The following is a 15,809-nucleotide window of genomic DNA, read 5'->3' on the forward strand; positions in this document are numbered from 1 at the left end:
TATTTCCTGTTAATTTCAGTGTTATGTGACCAATAGTTTAATAGTTTATTTCTTAAGCATACATATACATATATTTACTGCTTTTTATATATATATAATATTTTTGATTTTTATATTTTCTCTTTTTTATTTGTATTATTTATTTTTTGCTTCTTTAATTCATATTGTATATGCTTTTTCTTGTCGTCCAACTTGTTTGGGATGGTGCTATCAGATCTGGCTGTCTGAAGATACCGGATTCCTGACTTAAAATGCATCAAACATTGATGTTATCATTTTTTTCCCCGTTTTCTTCTTGCACAACTTAATCATGTTCTGCAAAATAAAAAAAGGGAAAACAATAATTTTCCTCTACAAAATAACCAAACTAAACTCTATAAATAAACATTTGAAGATATAAACAACTTTATTGATATGCCATAAAACAAAACCAATCCAAACTTTACGAATAAAAGATATAAAGAACTTGAAGCATAAAACCTTTTTTTCCTAAATTACTGGATTCGGCATTGAATAATATGAAAAGGGTTGATATGCCATAACACAACCGAACCATGTCACTAGTTTGGAATCATTACTTCAATGAATGTTTTTCTTTCTTTTCATTCTCTGTTTAGCCTAACAATGAATTACATGTACAATTTTGGAAATACCGTCCCAAATCTCCAAACTGCCGTCAAGCTGACAGAATTGCTTGTGACATTAACAGAGAAAAGAATGAGCAGTGGACAGGAGCATAAACCAGGTATGAGTGTTTCAATTCAGAATTATTTTATTAATTCCAATTGTTGTGTCCTTATTATATATGAGAGGTGTTCAAGATTTAATTGATTTAGCTGAAATTTTGCATGGGTGCCCGACTTTGCCTGGGTGTTTGGAGATTTGTGTTGAGCAAAAAAAAAAAAAAAAAAAAAGTGGTAGTAGGCAGGCAAGCTCGAACCCGTGACGCGAAGGCAGGAAAGAAAGTGAAAGAAAATCTGACGTTTTACCCCTACTCCATGACACAACCAGAAGTGTAAACTGTTCAAATTAAACGTAGTCAATCAAAAAGATGACTTGCAGAAATGGCGCTGCTTTTAAACCTCCCACGAAGGCCATTTGTAATGTGGGAGGAAAAGCAACTCCCCCCCAAAAGGGGGCACTCTGGCAGTATCAAAATAAATAGTAATTGTCTCAGTATGAAGGGTTTCTCTTGCATTGACCAAGGACCAATTACAGAACAGATACTACCCGGCTTGGAGACCAGGCGGTTGCATTCCAATAGTTTTGCTTTATCTATATATATAAAAGCGAAAATGTATGTATGTATGTATGTATGTATGTGTGTATGTTTGTCTGCTAAAAACTTTCGACAGACACAACAAAAATTCACAAACTCTGTATCATATTGAAGCTCCATCCTTCGCTCCAAAAATATCGAAAAATTGGCCAAAAATGTTCATTTTTTTCACCCCGAAATCGACAATTTTCGACAGGGAAGGGGGGTCAACAAAAACGGCCCTCTCGACCGGTTCTACGCATGCGCCAGATGACGTCATGACCTGATTTACTTTAAATAGTTGAAAAACTGAACAAATTTTATGTACATCGCGTTAGGTCAGTTGATTAGCGCGTTGGTTCATTATCTAAACGTTTTGGGTTCGAATCGTGGTGTGAGATGTCTTTTTTTTTTTTTTTTTGATTTTTTAAATTTAAATATTGAACCAGTGTTATTTAAGCCATTTTTCACGTAACGTTCGTTTTTCTTTTTTTTTTTTTACTTCGCTTATCCACCCCCGACCACACCACCAAAAACACTCGGGTACCCACCGATTTTTTAAATTTTAATATTGAAACAGGCTTATTTAAGCCATTTTTCACATGTTCGTTTTTCTGTTTTCATCGTTCATGTGCCTTACGTTAGTTTTTTTTGTGTTTTTTTTTCCCCCGCTTAAGTGTTAACGTTGTTTTCTTTTTTTACTTCGCTTATAACAAACAAACCTGGTCATTGACGTCGTCGTAACGCTCGACGACTTCCGGGCGCGCACCTGTCAATTTTGTTCTTACTTAAATAAATTCAAACATCTTTCACTAACTCATTCTGGCTGGCCGATTTTATTTTCAAACTTCGCCTCAGGACTTCCGATTCGTGGAATCTAACCGACACGAGAAGTCCAATGCAAAAAGCCTTTCGCGGATATACACAAATGCTTGCACCCATTTTGCTTTTTATATATATAGACTAGGAGGGGTACCCGGCGTTGCCCAGATGTTTGTAGGTGTCTGTGTTGGGGGGGGGGAAGAGGATAACAAAAAAAAATGTTTTGGTAAGTAGGTAGGATCGAACCAGGAGCAAGGTGGAAAAAAAGAAAGTGAAAAAAAAACCTGACATTTTACCACTGCGTCAGCAAGGAAGAGTAACAGAAAAATATTTGAATTTATTTAAGGATTAAAAAATGAGATCAAACGTCACCATAGAAATCCCGCAGTTAACTTTTACTGCTAAGCAGTTTTTTTTTGGTTTGTTCCCACAAATTGACAGGTGCGTGAATTTAATAAGGTCAAATAGAAATCCCGTAGTTAACTTTTACTGCGAGGCAGTTGTTCCCCAACTTTGGTTGTTTGTTTTTCCAAGATGTTGGGGGGGGGGACCAGCTCCCTATAAAAAGGGGAGGGTTCAATTGAATAGCAATTGTCTGATGTAAGGAGTTTCACCCGCATTGATCAAACCTTGTTGTTTTCTGGACGTTCCTGGCACAAGAGCCGGGAACACTGCCTTCGCTTCAGGTTTAGTTTCGCTTTTATACGAAAAAGTCGAACACACAGGAGGGGAGCCGAAATAGCAAGAATTTGTAAAAGTCGATGTAAATAAATTTGCGATGCCCGTTCGCAAATCGTACATATTATGATCTGGGGGGTATATAAACAGTTCTAAGACATACTAAAAAGAAGATTGTAATAATTCCACATCGTATGATGTAAAATGATGCATTCTTGAATTTAAACATGGTCAGAAATCTGTAGAAAACAGCTCCCAGATCTGGTTCCCACTCCCTTCTTCCATTGATGAGGCATTTGTCAGTCAAGATAAAGCTGTCATTTTGGAATCTCGACACATGACATATTTGCCAAATGGTCCAAGAAGTCAAGATTACAATATCATTCATTACCATATGCATTAGACATCTGAGAGATGGATTCCCATGTTGCTAACACATTTCCAGAAGCAAGAATGTGTCTAGTGCTTGAAGATGAATTCAGAGATGTGCCAAGAAGATGAGTCAAATTTTTCAAAAGACTGATTACATAGACTGAAACCTGGGTCTATTACTATGATCCCGAGACCAAAACCCAATCAATGCAGTGAATGCAATTGGACTCACCACCTCCATAAAATGCAAGGGTACAGCCCTCTCCTGGCCAGATCATACTTCCAGTCTCCTGGGACCAAGATTGAGTAGTGACAACTCATCTTCTTGGCACATCTCCAAATTTATCCTCGAGTACTCATTTCTGGAAACGTGTCTGTAATCTTGGAATCCATCTTATACATGTGCAAATAGTCATGAATGATAGTTTCCACACATACGGTACTAAGCTTAATTCCTTGGGCTATTTGTCGAATAGTCATGTGTTGATCTTCCAAAATGACAGCCTCAACTTAGCTGATAGATGCCTCATCAATGGCAGAAAGGGGAGTGACAACGTTTGGGAGCTGTTTCCACAGATTTCTGGGCGTGTTTAAATTTACGATGGCATCGTTTTACAAGGTCATATGTTTCTTTGGTTTCATCAAAAAAAGTCTCCTGTGTCGTATGTTCTTTCAAGCTCCATTTTATACCTGACTCCGTTCAAACACCTGTAAATCAGAAATCACTATTATTTCAGAGCTGTAATTTTTGATATAACCTATGGAGATATAAATTATTGCACATACAAAATTTCAACTAGATCGGACAAGTAGATGTGAGTCAAGGGCATTGCTTATTGAACACTTCTTGTATTTCTAATGGAAAATCTAAAACATTAGTTTAATTGGCATATTTTCATAAATCCTGATCATTCATTCTAGTTTGGTTTGTGAAATTATTATTTAATGTGCTATTTATCATATATTTTGGTGTATAAGACGATCCTTAAAGTTAAACAAATCATCTTTAAAAACTAATATTTCATAAAGATACCGGGTGTTGCAACCTGTAGCCTAGGCTAAACAAACATGGTTTGGTGATTTAGCAGTCATGTTATACAACCGATATATGATAAATTTATTCAAATTTGCTCCAATTTTGTACCTCGTCTTATCTAACAGTCACCTTATGTGCTGAAATATACGGTATGTTTATAGATATATTGTATTTATAGAAATATTGGATTTAAAACAATATTGTATTTATAAAAAAATAAAATAGGAGAATTTAAAGTTAAATAAAACTTTATTATATTATTGTTGTGAAGGAACATAACTGGCTATACACCGGTTACAAACTGTATATATATATTGGACTGTTTGGCAGACAGCGGCAGACAAGCAGTCGCAGTAAGACGGATAGTCTTACGTGTTGATTATCAGACTTTCTTCCCCATACTTGTTACTATGTACTTCTATTTACCTTAGGCGAGCAGCCTTACGTTTCTGTATTATAAATAAACCCCATTACACATACCACTCGGTGTAACTCACGTTTGTCTTTATTTCCTAAGTATTTAGGAATATAACAATGGCGACGAAAGGATGTTCTTTCTCTTAACAGAGATAAATTACCGTACCAAGGACTGTGTACAATGCAAGGATTTTTTGTTTTACGAAAAAAACAAACTACACAAGGATTTTTGACCACGTGCGTCAATGAATTTAAAAATTTTTCCTACCTAAAGTAGCGAAAAGTACGGATTTTTCTTCGTAAAGAACTAACAAGAAATTATAGAAACATGTTCAAGGTAAAGTGGAATTTATATTTATTTTGACAAGTAAAAAAAAAAAAAAAAAAAAAAAAATGGTCGCAAGTTGAATTCGAAACTACACTAAAGGATTACGAGTTTCGAAAGAAAAAATATAAATTCAACGACTATTGTACCATTTTATGCCACGTGGGAACGGCAGCCATATATTTTTTTTTTTGGAAAATTAATTGTTTGTTATTGCCTTTATATAAATAATTGGAACTATTTGTCGTGGGAAGTAAGAAATATTTTGTGTATGAACTTACGTTGTTGAAAAAAAAAAAAAAAAAAAAAAAAAAGAATTATTTTACAAAGCCTGTTGAATTACTATGGATGAACTTTGTTGAAACGTGTTGTGTCTGCATATTGCTACTAATTTACGATATACGTAAATTTACGATTTTTCTTTGGAATTATTGTGTAGAATTCGAAAAGACATTTTTGTACTAGAAGCTAACATGGAACAATTAGCAGAGTTAACTAAGGCTCTAGCCCTTAGCATCCAGGAACAGACAAAAATGACTCAACAATTTTTAGCGCAACAACAACAACAACAACAAATTCAACAACAACAGCTACAGCAACAGCTGCAACAACAACAAGAAAGAACACAAAAAACTTTAGAGGCACAACAAGAACAAACAAACATACTACAACGACAAATGTCGACACAGCAAAAGAATTTAGAAAAGCTAATTCTAACGTCGACCGGGAAGAAGACTAATTTTTCTGCCGAGGGTATTTCAAATTCACTAACGGAATTTCGTTACTCCCCGGATACTGGTGTTACTTTCCCTGCATACTACAGAAGATACGAAACAATTTTTACGAAAAGATGTTTAGACTGGACCGATGAGGAAAAAGTTACCCTGCTACTACAAAAACTGGGTACTGATGAAAACACCAAGTATGCAAATCTAATTCTACCAAAAAAACCGGAGGAGGTTTCGTTCGAGGAAACAATTAGTACCTTGTCGAAAATATTTGATAAAAGGGATAGCCTATTTCACTCTAGATACAAATGTTTGAACATTCAGAAGGCAGAAGCTGAAGACTATCTAGAATATGCTTGCACTGTGAACTGTTTATGCGAATCATTTAAATTGAATGAAATTTCCGCAGACCAATTTAAATGTTTAATCTTTGTACAAGGTCTCACAGCACCAAGGGACAAAGATATACGTTCACGGATCCTAACAATTATGGAGGCGGATCCTAACATAACATTGCAAAAAGTCACTGAAGAGTGTCAACGTCTGATTAACATAAAGAAAGACAACACTCGCATTGAAGAGAAAAATATTTTTAAGGGACCACAAGAAAGTCCAGGTTCCAAGAACACAGGATCCTTAAAGGATACAAAGACCCAAAGCTAAAGTGTAAATGTTGTGGTAGTTTAAGACACAACAATAAGACCTGCTGGTTTAGGAACAAAATATGTTATGAATGTGGTCTCAGAGGTCACAAGGGAACATACTGTGCCCAGAAGAAAAGACAAGGGACCGATAATGTAAATACGCTTCGCATGAATAAAGAAAAAAGCTGCGAAAGACGGAAATATGTTGATGTTCGGATAAATGGACATCTGGTTACATTGCTTCTGGATAGCGGTGCAGATATTAGTATTATAAATGAAGATATATGGAAAAGGATAGGTCGACCTGAATTAACGAAAACCAGAAAGACGGCGAGAAGTGTGTGCGGCAAAAGATTAGAGTTCAAGGGAGAATTAAAATGCAAAGTGACATTCGCTAACCAGACTCATAAATCCAAAGTGTACGTCGTACCAGGAAAGAATACATGCCTGTTTGGGGTAGATTGGATTGTCCTGTTTAATTTATGGGAGAAACCCATAAATTCGTTTTGTAACGTTTTAACTGCAGAAAAAGCAAACCAAAGGGAAGACTTCCTGAAGGATTTGAAAACTGAATTTCCCAATGTTTTTGCCGAAGGACTAGGACTCTGTATTAAGACAGAGGCAAAATTTGAATTAAAGAAAAATGCCACTCCAGTATTCAAACCTAAAAGGAATGTGCCTTTTTCAGCGATGGACGCAATCGAAAAAGAGTTGGATAGACTTCAACAACTGGAAGTCATTGAAAAAGTTAACCACACAGATTGGGCAAGTCCAACCGTGTATGTAAAGAAAAAAAATAACAGAATAAGGGTCTGTGGAGATTTTTCAACGGGTTTAAATGACTGTCTATTGGACCATAATTATCCCCTTCCGTCCGCAGAAGATCTGTTCTCTAAGCTTAACGGAGGAAAAATTTTTTCTAAGATAGACCTCTCAGATGCTTACTTGCAAATTAAGATCAGCGATGAATGCTCCAAATACTTAGGCATAAATACTCATAAGGGCATTTTTAAGCTAAAGAGGCTTCCTTTTGGATTAAAGGTTGCTCCTGCTATTTTCCAGCAAATTATGGACACGATGCTGGCAGGGTTGGAATTTTCAATGGCCTACCTTGACGATATCCTAATTAAAAGTGAAAATTTGCAAGATCATAAGAAGCATGTAAAAGAAGTATTCAAAAGAATACAGGAATTTGGTTTTAAATTGAGCCCAGAAAAATGCGATTTTTTTATGAAAAAAATTAAATATCTAGGTCAAATAATCGACAAAGAGGGTCGAAGACCGGATCCACAAAGGACTGAAGCAATTGAAAAGATGCCTGCTCCAGATTCAGTGACAAAATTAAAATCGTTTTTGGGATTAGTTCAATACTATGCAATTTACATCCCTAACATACATAATTTAAGAGCTCCTCTTAACGAGTTACTGAAAAAGGGTGTTAAATGGAACTGGAATAAGGAATGTGAATCTGCTTTCCAAAATATCAAAAGATGTCTACTGTCAGACTTAGCATTGGCACATTTCAATCCAGAAAAGGAACTAATACTAGCAACGGACGCCAGTGATTACGGTGTTGGCGCTGTATTACTTCACAAGTATGAGGATGGTAGGACAAAAGCTATCGCCCATGCTTCAAGAACGTTGGTTGCAGCGGAGAAAAATTACAGCCAAATTGAAAAAGAGGCGCTGTCGATAATATTTGGAATTACAAAGTACAATCGATTTCTCCATGGACGATCTTTTATTTTGCAAACCGACCATAAACCCCTACTTACCATATTTGGATCAAAGAAAGGCATTCCCACACATACTGCGAATCGATTACAGCGATGGGCTGTAACCCTCTTAAACTATCAGTTTAAGATGGAACATGTATCCTCAAAAAAGTTAGGACACGCAGATGCATTATCACGGTTGATCCCTAAAAGAAGCGAAAGTTTCGAAGAAACGGTAATTGCTGCGCTTAAAGACGAAAGTGAATGTACAAGTTCAATGTGTAATATGATACGTGAACTTCCGGTAACTTTCGAAAAAATAAAAAAAAGAGGCAGTAAATGACATTTTCATTAAGAAAATGAAAAATCAATTGGGATGGATAAAAAAAAATAAAAAGGTAGATCAAACAACGCCTTTTTCCATCTGTGAAGATGTGCTCATGTATGGTGAGAGGATCGTAATTCCACTAACGTTACAGAGGAAAATTCTGAAGGAATTTCATACAGGTCATCCGGGCATTTCGAGAATGAAATCCCTTATGAGAGGATATGTGTACTGGCCTGGTATGGACAAGGAAGTTGAAAAATGTGTCAAGACATGCAGAGGATGTCAATTAGCAGCTCGAGATCCTCCAGTAAAAACGACGCCATGGCCAAAGACGGACCTACCCTGGTCACGTCTGCATATTGATTATGCGGGACCTATAAATGGTTATTTTTACTTGATTATTGTAGATTCTTTTTCAAAATGGCCAGAAATATTTAAGTTTAGACATCCAACAGCAAAAAACACTGTGAGTGCGCTTAATGAAATTTTTAGCCGTTTTGGAGTGCCAAAAACCTTAGTGAGCGATAATGGAACAGCATTTACTGCTCATGAATTCAAAGAATTCTGTGACTCACTAAATATTCTACATATGACAACACCTGTGTACCATCCACGATCGAATGGGTTGGCCGAAAAATTTGTAGATACGTTTAAAAGGGCACTTAAGAAAAATCTTACTACGGACACAGACGAACAATGTATTCAAACATTTTTAGCAATTTACAGGGTGACACCAAATCCTAATAATAATGTCAATTCTTCCCCGGCTGAGCTAATGTTTGCAAGAAAGATAAGATCTGTCTTCGATAGGCTGCTACCAGAGAAAAAGAAAGTTTTCAAAAAAGAAAACCTTAATACCAAGTGCTTCTCCCCAGGTGAAAATGTATATTTCAAAAATTTTCAAAATGGACGAAATCAGTGGGTTGAAGGTATTATCAAAAAAAGGATTGGGAGCACGGTCTATACCATCCAAGGATTAAGTTTTGTCTGCAAAAGACACAGAAATCAAATACGTCCCAGACTGTCTCCAAATGTGGAAGAGACACCAATGGAAACATTGTGCGATATTTTTGATATACCAAAACCAGCGTGTGTACCGCAAACAATGAATATTTCGCCTGAACCGACCATACGGGCTGGACAGAAACCTTTACCCCGGGTAACGCTGACCAGAAGGAAAAGCGCAAGAAAGAGAAAAGTTACCAGGAGATTAAGCCCTGACCCTAAAAGGAAGAGGTATTTAAGCTAAAATCAGGAAGATTTCAGCTTCAGGGGGAGGTGTTGTGAAGGAACATAACTGGCTATACACCGGTTACAAACTGTATATATATATTGGACTGTTTGGCAGACAGCGGCAGACAGCGGCAGACAAGCAGTCGCAGTAAGACGGATAGTCTTACGTGTTGATTATCAGACTTTCTTCCCCATACTTGTTACTATGTACTTCTATTTACCTTAGGCGAGCAGCCTTACGTTTCTGTATTATAAATAAACCCCATTACACATACCACTCGGTGTAACTCACGTTTGTCTTTATTTCCTAAGTATTTAGGAATATAACAATTATCAAATCAATAAGGAAAAGGAAAAAAAAAAAGAACCTCTTTAGGTCATGGCGTTTCAAAGCTAAATGCTTCTCATCAGAAGAGGAGAAAAGCCAGGAATATACATTCACAAAAAGAAACTGGCTTAAGGACAGTTGCTTAGAAAAGAGATAGAAAAAGGCCATAAGTATGTAGCATTAGGAAAATGTTAAAGAAGTAGTTAAGAAAATGAGGACAAATGAAAGGGAGTAGTGAAAGAAAATGGAAAGAAAAGTAGAGGAAAACAAAAATGTTTTTTTTTTTTTTTTTTTTTTACATAGGCATCACCACTTATCAAGGCCAAGAGGCCACTCAAGGATAAGGGTTAATGAGTGTACAGTAGACATTGGACAATATAGTAATCATTAGTAATGAAAATTTGGTAACTTATATAGAACGGCTCATCAAGAACTTATTTACGTTAGACTTGAACACAACCATATTGTAGTCAGCCGGAAAGCAGGAAAACGGAAGACAATTCCACAGGCGTGCAGTTCTAAGAAAGAAGCTTTGTTCATGGAATCTACGTTTAGGTTTAGGCACAGATAAAGAGTGGGGGAAATTATTGATAGTGTGTACAGCTAGACGAGTGTTTCTTGTGAAAGTTTTATATGTATATAAAAAAAAAAAAATAAGTAGTTAGAGAGCTAAATAAAACAGAAAATGTTCAACCTTTTTAGAATTTGCTAAGTAAAATCTATGAAGTAGCATTCAGGAAGTAAAATAATAGTCCAATGTGCAATGAACCAATGGTATTGCTTGTATAGAAATATTCCATCCATCCATAGCCTTGAGCCCCTGGAGGGGCAGAGGCCTTCTATAACTTTGTAGATACTTTTGTAGCGAGGAGTTTTTTTTACTGAGTGAGGTGTTGGCCCCACGCCCAACCTTCCCAGAAGGTACATACAGCGCCTAGCCTTCCCAAATAGTCACCCATCTTGGCCAGGTTCAACGTTGCTTAATTTTGGTGGTTTGGCGAGAACCGGTGTGTCAATGTGATTGTGCCGTACAATACAAATACTGTATTTATAGTAATATTTCTAAATCAATTTTCAATTTTATGTGGGATCAATTATTGATTTAGATGCACTCAACAAACAAAAAAAAAACAAAAACAAAACGATTTTGTGCCAATCTGCACCTTTTAATACATGTTTTTATTTTTGTCTTTGGTTTTGTTTACAGCGGAATTGGCTGAAATGTTTCTGCAAAGAACTTGGCTTAATAGTGCTGGGCAGCCGGAGAAAGGAGCCAAGTTTAGCAAGCAGGTTCAAATCCTTTTAAAGTGAGTTTGTGATTTATTTACATTTTTTTTCTTTTATGATCAGTCACGCCTAAATCCCAGAGCTAATGAGAAAGATTATTTAGAGCACTAAAATAATCCATCGAACAATGAAACAATTTTAAGTAAAAAAAAACAAAAAAAAATCGTCTTCACAAGCTGAATGAAATTATTCCCGGAAATTGTCAAAGCAGTTTACAAAAAAGTGTTTATTTTCACGGTTTCAACAAATTCATTCATATTTTATTTCACAATTATTAGTCAATTTAACTTACTCCCCTCCCCCCATTGTTAAACTGTCCCAAGTCTGCATAAAAGAAGTATACTATTCCCCGCCCCCCTCACGCACATTGTAATAATTAAAAAAAAAATTAATAATTTTTAATATTTAATGGATGGCAAAGTTGTAATTCTATTTTGTTTACTTAATTTTATTTGCTGATATTGTGTAAAAAAAAAAAAATTTAATTGTCTAATAATTTCGAATGAACAATCAAGTTAGAAACCTAAATAGCTTATTTCTGCATTTGTATAATCAAACCATGTATGTTTCTCCCTCAAAAATAAAAATAAATACAAAAAAATATCCAGAACTAATTTAATATTGTTTCATTTTTAATTTGTTAATTATTTTTTTTTTTTAATTGATTAACTGATTATCGTTGTTCAAGTAATGTGTATTCATTTTACGATTATCATTTAAACTGTTAATAATTATGATCGCTAAATTATTTTTCAGTTTGTTCTTTAGAATATACTAGCATTTCAGCCCGGCGTTGCCCGAGTGTTTTGAGCAAAAAAAAAAAAAAAAAAAAAATATGGTAAATTTTTTTAACTTTGACCCCTATTATGACCCCTTAGCATTTATTATTTTGGGCTCAAATCAAGTTATTAAGTTAGGTCCATGTCCAAGGAACCTATATCTAAAATTTCAAGTGTTTAGACCCAAAATTGTCGGAGGAGTTTGGTAGAGTTCTCAAAGGTCAAATCGTTTAACTTTGACCCCTTAATCGCCAAATTTCTGGCCGAAAACCGATCACATCGATTTTCCCAAATCTCAGTACCTTGTATATCAAATTTCGAGTCTGTAGACTTAAAATTGACAAAGTTATTGCGTAGAGAAATGTACACAGACACACACACAGACACTTTCACTTTTATAGATATATAGATTTTTCACAAACTGCTTTGGCAATTTCTAGGACTCAATTCATTTTTAGCTAGTTAATTAACTTGTTTCCTTTTCGTAAACTGCTTTAGCAATATACAGGACTAACTTTGTTCGGTGTTTGTGGAGATGAGGTTTTCTTAACTTAAAATTGTTTTGTTATTTGATGGATTATTTTAGCTGCCTAGATTATCTTTTGCGAAAGATGATTGTTTTTGTTTACTGAATGCTAGTTACCTCTCCAAGATGATTGTCTCCTTTCTCATTAGCACCCCTCTACCTTCTCCTCATCATTTTCATCATCTTCAATTTAATGCCCATTTAACATGTTATGCAGATAACAGAATTATTTTGATCAAATGAATTAGAAAGTGTCCGACAACGCATTACATATAGTTGCATTGTCACATCTTTGTGGTTGTTTTACAAGTACTTTCACAGAATGTGTTCCAACGAACTTACTGCACTTGTACACTCTCAATGAAAATACCCTAGACCCACCCAACTAGCAGCAAGATCCCATCCCTTTACTGCAAATGTCTTCAAAAGATTTTTCTATTCTAATAGCGCCTTTCCTCAAACTGCTTGCCTTTAAAATTCCCTCTCGACTTCTCCAGCTATACCAACATGCAGAAATTTAAATGTAATATGAACTAACAATTTGCTGCCCACCTCCCCATTAAGGTTGCTCTCTTATAAATCTGACCCTTATCACAGCAGTCCCTTATGCTTCAGTACCAAATGTGTTCTCCCTGAATTTGCCCTTTACTATGAGTGTAGTTAGAGTTTTTCCCTGAATAATCCCCCCTAAATTGTAGTGGATTTGTGACAACCGATGTCATTAAGTAAACCTCTACTTATAATCTGGATTCTCTAGTATGGAATATTTCGTTGCCTGTTCCATTTTCACCTTGATTCATATAAATAATAGAACATATACATCTTTTCGAACTGTATTTCTTTATAATCTGATATTTTCTCTTCTTTTATGGCAGGTATTTTATCACTTACTCTAATAATCCACTGGATGCCATTGGAAAACTAACAAACGAAGCTCTTCCTGAGATGTTGGATTCAAATCGTAAAATATCGGAAATGTATCCAACTCTAACCGTGTAAGTGATAGTTTTCTGTTTTATTATGCCACTAGCTCGGGGTACCCGGCGTTGCCCGGGTGTTTTTCGGTGTGTGTGAAAAAAAAAAAAGGAAGCTTTTACGACGCGCAGTAAAGTGTGAAAAAGCAAACAAACAGGTGCTCGTTTTTGATTGACATGACGGCGATTTTGTGCGGGACAGTTTTTAATGAGGTCAATTGTCTGTTTTGAAAAACCCGCGCTCGACATTGAACAAACTGGCTCTGGGCCTGTGATTAGAGTCGAGTTTCGCTTTTGTTTATACCGAAAAGCGAATGTAACGCATGCCGATGCGGGAAATGTGGAATAATTAAGGTTTGAAAGTGAATAAAATTAAATAGACAGGCGAGGTCCATGGGGAACTCTGAGATTTTACAATTTATGGATGATATAAACAGTTTTAAGAAGTTGCGAAGCAAGCGAGCGCTTTTCCGAAAGAAGCCTTTTGCGAACATCGCGGAAAAGCGAACACACACACATACACTTTTTCATTTTCGCTTTTATATTTATAGATTACTTTGCTGAACATCGTCCTCTGATCACGTGTCCTTTTGTCTCTGTTGTGATGTTACTTCGCGCAGCTGGTTAGTCATTTGCATATATCAACGGCTCTGTTACATTGATATTCATGAGATTAACATTAACTTGCATGATTAAGATTATTTAGACTCTGTTCTTGTTTTGGATGTTATTTTCACAATGTTTTTTTTTTTACATAGGAATCATCACTTATCAAGGTCTAGAGGTCACTCGAGGATAAGGGTTAATGTGTATACATTAGTTAATGTGATTATAGTGTAGTAAACATAAGTAGTGGGAATTCTGTAAATTGGATTACTTAGGGGGATGGTTCATCAAGAACTTGTTTATGCTGGACTTGAAGACAGTCAGATTGTAGTCAGCTGGAAAGCAGGCAATCGGAAGAGAGTTCTACAGGCGTGCAGTTCTAAGAAAGAAGCTTTGTTCGTGGAATCTACATTTAGGTCTAGGCACAGACAAGGCGTGTGAGAAATTATTGATAGTGGTTTTGGCCAGACGAGTGTTTTTCGTAAAAGTCTGGCAAGGGGGGACCATAGATTGAAGCTCAGCTGAGCATTTGCCAGGGTTGCAACGTCTCTTCTGTGGGAAAGAGGTTGCAGGGAAGAGAAAAGGGCATTCCCCACTAAGCTATGAAGTCTATTTTGAACTCTTTCAAGGTAGGATAAGCTGCTTCTAGCAGCTCCTGTCCAGATGTGGCAACAGTACTCCATCGTTGGCCGTACCTGGCTTTTATATAGGTAGAGAATTACATCAGGAGTGAGATATCTACTGGAGCGGTAGAAGGATCCCACCATTTTTCCAGTGACTTTGGCAGTGGATTTTATATACGTGTTCCATTTCAGGTCAGGAGTAAAGGTCAACCCCAGAAGCTTATCAAAACATGAAGCTTATCCAAATCATATCCTTACATCATTTGTAGACATTTATGCTGACGACACTACCATTTATGGTAGTACATCTAAGACAGTAAACGACCAAGTTCTCTCCAATTCTCTCTCCTCTGATCTTGAGCACATAGTACAATGGGGAAAGGAGTGGCTGGTTACTTTTAATGCATCTAAAACCAAGCTTCTCTCTTTACATCATCAACATTCTAATCCACATTTGTCATCAATTGAATGGCTCTCGTCTTCAGGAGGCCTCAAGTTTTGACAAGCTTCTGGGCTTGACCATTACTCCTGATCTTAAATGGAACACGTATATCAAATCTGTTGCCAAGGCCGCTGGAAAAATGGTGGGATCTTTCTATCGATCCGGTAGATATCTCACTGCTGATGCTATTCTCTATCTATATAAGAGCCAGGTACGTCCAAGGATGGAATACTGTTACCACATCTGGGTAGGAGCTGCTAGAAAGGACTTGTCCTGCCTTGATAGAGTTCAAAATAGACTTCGTAGCCTCGTAGGAGATGTCCTTTTCTCCTCCTTGCAACCTCTATCTCACAGAAGAGATGTTGCGAGTTTGTCTCTGATGTATCGTTATTTTCATGGAAAGTGTTCAACAGAGCTTCAATCTATGGTCCCCCTCGCAAAACTTTCACAAGAAACACTCGTCTAGCTGTAAACACTATCAATAATTTCCCCCACTCTTTATCTGTGCCTAAACCTAAACGTAGATTCCATGAACAAAGCTTCTTTCTTAGAACTGCACGCCTGTGGAATTGTCTTCCGTTTTCCTGCTTTCCGGCTGACTACAATATGGTTGTGTTCAAGTCTAAAGTAAATAAGTTCTTGATGAGCCGTTCCATGTAGGTTGTCAAATTTGCCAAGTTTTAATTAC

The 15,809-nt window shown here is 36.4% G+C and overlaps 1 protein-coding gene across 1 annotated transcript in view; it reads left to right on the forward strand.

Annotated features, from left to right (window-relative positions):
- LOC145243368 (Fanconi anemia group D2 protein-like) overlaps positions 1-15,809 on the forward strand; it is a 212,310-nt gene that overhangs the window by 170,720 nt on the left and 25,781 nt on the right. Inside the window, exons 34-36 of the mRNA XM_080106191.1 lie at positions 618-745; positions 11,092-11,191; positions 13,352-13,471. Of these exons, the coding sequence (XP_079962317.1) occupies positions 618-745; positions 11,092-11,191; positions 13,352-13,471 (348 nt within the window). The remainder of the gene's footprint in view (positions 1-617; positions 746-11,091; positions 11,192-13,351; positions 13,472-15,809) is intronic.

Source organism: Euprymna scolopes, chromosome 22 (genome assembly GCF_053919585.1).
Source record: "Euprymna scolopes isolate OS-2025 chromosome 22, ASM5391958v1, whole genome shotgun sequence".
In the NCBI taxonomy this organism is placed as follows: domain Eukaryota; kingdom Metazoa; phylum Mollusca; class Cephalopoda; order Sepiida; family Sepiolidae; genus Euprymna; species Euprymna scolopes.